The 6,498-nt window shown below is 36.7% G+C and overlaps 2 protein-coding genes across 2 annotated transcripts; both read right to left on the reverse strand.

Moving 5' to 3' along the window:
• Positions 1 to 865: 865 nt before the first annotated feature.
• Positions 866 to 2,976, reverse strand: LOC136813759 (G2/M phase-specific E3 ubiquitin-protein ligase-like). The gene is made up of 4 exons (XM_067070254.1): positions 2,572 to 2,976; positions 2,259 to 2,392; positions 1,653 to 1,930; positions 866 to 1,170 (listed from the first exon to the last, which is right to left on the reverse strand). Exons 1-4 carry the CDS (start codon positions 2,740 to 2,742, stop codon positions 902 to 904), a joined length of 852 nt encoding a protein of 283 aa, XP_066926355.1. The 5' UTR covers positions 2,743 to 2,976; the 3' UTR covers positions 866 to 901.
• Positions 2,977 to 4,521: 1,545 nt separating this feature from the next.
• On the reverse strand, positions 4,522 to 6,242 carry LOC136813775 (uncharacterized). Its single transcript, XM_067070266.1, has one exon. It carries the CDS (start codon positions 5,791 to 5,793, stop codon positions 4,522 to 4,524), a length of 1,272 nt encoding a protein of 423 aa, XP_066926367.1. The 5' UTR covers positions 5,794 to 6,242.
• Between the last annotated feature and the right edge of the window lie 256 nt (positions 6,243 to 6,498).

The following is a 6,498-nucleotide window of genomic DNA, read 5'->3' on the forward strand; positions in this document are numbered from 1 at the left end:
CCGATAGAATTTCAAAATTTTAATTCCAACACAAAAAAATTGAAAAGCCTAATTTGGAATTCCGTCCTAGGCCACCAAACACACCAAATCGAATAAGAGAGCGAAAAAACCTTCACGAGACTGCAAATTTCCATCGAAAACGGGAGCTTCTCAAATAATAGAATGTCGAATTAGAAAGCGTCAACTGTAATAATAAACAAAACTAAAAATTACCATACATGGTAAACTCTGTTCCATACCTAATTCAACATAAAAATTATTTTTAAGCCAGTTTAAGCAAAAATAAAAAATAATCTGGATACAACAAAACATTTCATTTTTCTCGGTAAATAAAAACTAAAAAAAGAACTAAACTAGTATTACCGTATGGCTTCTAGTTAACGCCGTCCCCTAAATGGAAAAAGTCTCATCTCTTCGTAACTACAGTTTTGAGGCTAAAAGAGACCAGAAAAAGCAAAAAAGATTTTGCTCTGAAAACTGATTCTCGAAAAGAATTTAACAAACAAATTCCTTTGAATAAAAATGCTCTTAAAATTCCTAAGATTTTTTAAAATAACCGGGGCGTTTATTATACGGAGTGCAAGTTAACAAAATCATAAAAAATCTACTCAAGATGCCTTTAGAAAGAGACTTGAAAGGAAACTGATGGTAGGGGAATAACCCCCGAATAACGGAAGAGAGTGAAGATATAAATACAAAGAAAAAGACCTGCAATGGTACCGATTGGAAAATGATGAAATTTTCTACAATTTGAGTAGGATCAAAACCAAAAAAAAGAAGTCCCACAGATTAATATCAAAAGATTTCTCTTCAACTACACCCAGTTCCTTAAAAGTCTCCACTGAATTTCTTTTCTACAAAAAACATGAAAACAATTGAAATGATCAACGTTCTTTGATATTTAAGACAATTGGAATCCCGACCCTTTCTTCATAGCCGAAACAAAAGATTCCATCATTTGCTCTTCAGTTTGTATATGGACTGGAATTTTCACATACAATGCACATGTGCTGACTGTGGGTAAACAGGCACAGGCCGTCCCGTTTGGAGAAAGGCCACAGTCATGTTTAAAATATATTTTCATCTTGTCTGCCGGTAGACCAACAGGAGGGATCGTTTCGCATCCCGTCAGAAACTTCATTAATATTGGTGCCGGAATTAGGGTAGATTCTAAATAAAAAGATCAAAATGTATAATTATTGACAACGAACCCCTCGAAGAAAAATTAAGTTAAAGTCATGTTCGCAATGTTATGACGCATAGATACTACTAATAAATTTGTTTTTGAGCTCGAAACAACATTTGAGGGCAGCAGTTTATTCTTAAAAAGGATGAAAGAAGTTTAAAATTTCTCATCCACTTTCATATTCTTACATGATTTTTAAAACAGTGTCTACGAGAACAAGGTGAAAATCGACTAAATAAAGATCTCAAAAGAATATCTCTAAGAAGTTTCCAAATTAATAAGAATGAAAAGTGGGAAAAACAATACTAGTCTTATTAGTAAAACTCGAAAAAAAAGCTGTCTATAATATTTTTCAGCAATATGGGAACTGAGATAATGCTAAGAAAATCTCAGTCTCAGCTAAATGGGCAAATCTGGGAAAACTTCTAAGAGTACCTCAACCTCTAGAAGAAAAAATGCAACGTACCATTCTGAAAACATTCATCTACGAAGTCCAAAAATGATTTGTAAGTGTTGATAGCATTATTTCTCTTGTTAGATCCAATTTCATTTTCGTATTGTGCTTCCAGCTTTTCTAGGAGTAACTCTCGGGTCCATGTGTAAGTTTCCATTGATGGTGTAAAGACAGGTCGAAAGAGCTCAAAATTTTCACGGATTACAGTTAATGCGCCAAATGCTTCCATTCCTTTTGATATTTGACTCAGAAGATGCAACATTAGATGTTTCTCTTTCATGAACAGCGACCTGGGTTAAAAATCAATCATTTAAAAAATTCAATAGGTCCTTCCGTTTATCAAATTTGAAAAAACTTTCCATTCCCCTGTTTAATGTAACCACCACCCCGTTTGTAAGCCTATAAGTAAGGCACTCAAAAGTACTGAGACCTAAATTTGGAAAACAAGCAAACCAGAGGCATATTTTGCAAGTCCAAGAATTTATTTTATTTTTGCACCCTGCAAAAAGTGGATTTTATGCCTTAAGGAGGGGAACTAAAAACCAACAGGACACCAAAAAATAATGAGCAAAAATTGAGTTAAGATAGATAAGTTACGATAGATACTACAATGTGTACCTTAGGACCAGTTGTTGATCATCCATTGTTACAGTTGCCGGGTTTCTTTGAAAACCGATAGAATCTAATAGGTCAATTCCCTCATCGCAGCATAACATTTTTCTTAGTTCTTCAACGTTTTTGGCTTGGTGGATCTGAAATTCGAAAATTTGATGAATGTTATTACAAGCGTCCCTCAAAGGATAGTTAAATACATACTTACAGACACTGAAAGAACTCTGGTCCGCCCCAAAGTTTTAGAACAGAGATACAGACATTGTCAGATTCTCGAGTGAAGTTGAGAATTCATTCCCAAAAAATAGAGAATTCGAACCTGTTGAAATTTTTGACTGCATGATTCTGGATGAAGTACTGTGTTTTCTATCCCACCAACTAGATATTCGTACGCCCAAGGTGAGAGAAAATTTGGAGCTGGTCCACTACAAACAATGGATGATATAAAAAGATGACCAATACATATCATAGTGCCATCACTGACAGACATGTATCCAACAGCGGGTTCAAATCCATTTAAAGGTATCCCATCTGTCACTGGTTTGAAAAACCTCTTTAAAATTTGATTGAATGCTTCTGAAGTAAAGAAATTGTATCACTAATAAAAATTTGACTATTAACCATGGTTCCTTTGGTTGACTTTGGGATGATGTGTTGTCAACCCGACTGTCATTTAGACTTATTTGTTCCTCCTTCATCTACACAAGGCTATGACGTTGCTTTGTTATCTTCACATAATGTCCTCCAGGGTTTGTCTCCCTACCAATTTCTTGATTTTTTTACATGTCCCCCCCTCTTTCCCCCCTATGGCTTTTGAATTTTTTAGTCCCCCTCTCTTTTGCTTTCCCCCAGAAAAATTTTTAAATGTCAGTCCCCCCGTATTTCTCAAATTTCAACCTGACACAAACGCAAAATATTGCTGCAAAAGGAATACTAGACAAACAAACAAAGTAAAACGGCAAAATCACTTCATAATTAGCAAAGATAAGAAGGATTAGCAAAGTTTTCAATCATGATCTAATCACATCATTATAATATGAGCTTGGCTTGGCTGATGAGTTAAAGTTAAAGTGATTTCACACTTTCCCCCCACCAAATTTGCCAACTATCGATGTTTTCCCCCTTTACTCCCCCTCCAATTTTTCATTCCCCTCACCCTTTCAAAATTGGAATATTGGATTCCCCCTTTATAAAAGAGGGGAGGACACTATGCTTCACCAGGGGTGGGTAGTTAAACAGCATTATTATTAGGCAAAAAGTTTGATAAAATATCTTTTTCTTAGACCTCCACAGAGATTTCAAATTTAACCTACATTTTAGGGGTCATACTGTCAATGAACAAATCTTTCCATTTTCGGCTAAACATTCAAACGTTAAAATTGCCTGAATTTTGATATGTTGAAAAACGAACCAGGCTGGCACTACGTAATAAAAATGAAAACAACATTGTTTTTGCTCCTTTTTGACAGGGTCGGAATTTTATATTATATTAGTTGCCAGCTTGGCTTATCTTGGCTATACCACAACATTCTCGGAATTTTTCATTTGAATGTTTAGTCTAAAATGGGAATAATTTGTCCATTAACGGTACTTCTTTTTAGTCTTTTTCCATCTTTCAATTTTGGCGGAGAACATAATTATTCAACAGGGTGGCCTCTTTGAAAAAAGTTCTATAGACCTTCTTGCCTTTCCATTCGCCATATTGGATTATTTTTCAAAACTGTCTCGCATATTTTGCAAATGATTGTAGGTGTTTTATGGAAAGTCCAAAATTTTGCTCTAAATTGCCCTACTTTAACCTTATCTTCCCGGGGTGGGTACTAGGGCAAAATGGGTTACGGGGATGCCCCGCTGGTCAGGGTACCTTTTTTAACCTCTACGAGTTCCAGGTAGGGTCGCAAAAACACCAAAATAGGAAAATCAGTCCCTCGTAGGGTGCCTTTTTTGGAAAATTTGGAGAAAAAGTAGAAAATTTTGAGAAAATTTTGGAATTTTAGTCCCATTCAGGGTCCCTTTTTTCACAAAAACGAGTCCCCCGTAGGGTCCATTTTTCGAATCTCAGCGGAGCACCCCCGTCAGTTGGCAAGGGTAGTACCCCCCCGGGCTTATCTTACTCTGTATTCAATAGACCTTTTTTCAAATAGGCCATCCTGTTGAATAATTATGTACTCCAGCAGAAAAACAATACATCAATTATTACAATATTCATGATACAGTAATTATGCATGGCTGTATCATTGTTTTTCTGCTGGAGTACCTACATAATTATTCAACAGGGTGGCCTCTTTGAGAAAAGGTCTATAAAGGAACAGTCAAAATTTGTAAACAAAACCTGACAATACTCTATAATATGATATATACCTGAATAAAATTCTCTGGAAATCCCTCCAGTGTCTTTTCCTGGCTCTCCAATATATTTGATTTTTAAAACCTGTCCAATCTTTGATTTGTTCCACGTTTTCGAAAAAAATTTCTGAAAGTCTGTAAACTCATAGCCCCTTCTCACATTTAGTACAATTGATACATCAGGATTTTGGTCAGGCCGAAATGTAGAAATCACTTCCTTAACTGATTGTGCTTTTTCAACCTCAGATTCTTGGTGTTCATCATTTACCAAGTCGATAAACTGTGTGTTATCATCATACTCATCATAAAAGGTTTCTTGAGCTATCATTAATGGTGTCTTTTCTTCTTCTAAACATTTATTTACATGTTCATTAAGTTCTGAGATGCTGAATTCGGAATTACAAATGGGACATGGCAGTTTACGTTGTTGGGGTGGTGGTGGATCTTGATTTTTTTGAACAGTTTTTGATCGCTTGTTTTTCTTGGATTTCTTTGAGCCTCTTAAGCTGGAGATCTCTTCATCAGATTGAGAAAAACTTGATGATGATGATGACATTTCATCATGTTGAAGCAATTCCATTTGAAGACATACAAAAAGACATACTTTTGAATAGGGTTTCCCAAGCCACCCCTGGTAACGATCCAACCTGAACGGCTTGTCTGTTCCTGGGATTGTATTAACAACTCTTCCATCGGAATAACAAAGAGAATACGAATCAGTTGGACAAAAGTATTGGTTCGTAAGAGAAATTTTTGTAAGGGCAGCATCTAAAACTGCATCCCTTGTTGAGTGTTCATTAACTTGAACATTCACTCTACTTCCACGTTCTTGAACAAAAGCACCAGCTTTTTCTTTCATTATACCGACTTGAATCTTCACATCTTTTGAAGCTCCTTTCCGGGTACCATTTTCACGAGGGAGGCTATCACCATCATTAACTTGTTTGTCATTCTTCTTTGCTTTTTTTGAAAAAAAAGCAGTTCTTTGCTTTTCCTTTTCTTTTTTAAAACCAGAAAATGTCAATGGCACATTTCCTTCCACAGACGGTTCACTGTCTTCAGGAACTACTCGCCGGAGCTTTGCAGCACACTGGATGCAAAAGATGTCACCATCAAGTGGCTTAAAGCCACATTTGTGACAACAAGCTTTCACTTGATCCGCCATTTTGAAATAAATATAGTCAGTCGGATTCATCGTTCATTAGGTTTTGATTTAATAAAAGGCACACAAATTACAGTTAGGCTCGACTGAACTGGCGCTTCCCACAATATTCTCCCGCGCAGGTGATTCCCAATTCTGCGTTTATCATCATTCCCGCGGTTATTTTGGGAATCACCCTAAACAATTTCTGTCTTGTCTCTGGCTGGGAACATGACAGATTTTGAGAACGCGACACCTTTTGGGAACGCGACAGTTTTTGGGAACGCGACAACTTTTGGGAACGCGACACTTTTTGGGAGCGCGACACTTTTTCACGACATTTTGGGAACGCGACACTTTTTGGGGACGCGACAGCTTGAAAGAAATCCCGACAGCTTGAAAGAAATCCCGACAGCTTGAAAGAAATCCCGACAGCTTGAAAGAAATCCCGACAGCTTGAAAGAAATCTCGACAGCTTTCGGAAGAAATCGCACGCTGACCCTTCTCGGCTTCCATACATAACTGACTGATGGCCTATTGCACTATTTTTAGTATTGTCACCATTAAATGACTCCAAAGATTTGGAGTGTGTAATAACTGACACACGATGTAGATCAAAAGTAGCAACCCTCGGGTTGTCATCATTCAAATTTTGTTCGTCATATGAAGTTTTTAAATTAGTAGATTCCTTGTTCATTACTAGGCCGATGACAGCTGCCTTGTCTTTAAAGTCAAACTGGTCTAAAACAAGGCAGCGTT

This window comes from Clytia hemisphaerica, unplaced genomic scaffold, assembly GCF_902728285.1.
Source record: "Clytia hemisphaerica strain Z4C2 unplaced genomic scaffold, Clytia hemisphaerica genome assembly, whole genome shotgun sequence".
NCBI lineage: Eukaryota > Metazoa > Cnidaria > Hydrozoa > Leptothecata > Clytiidae > Clytia > Clytia hemisphaerica.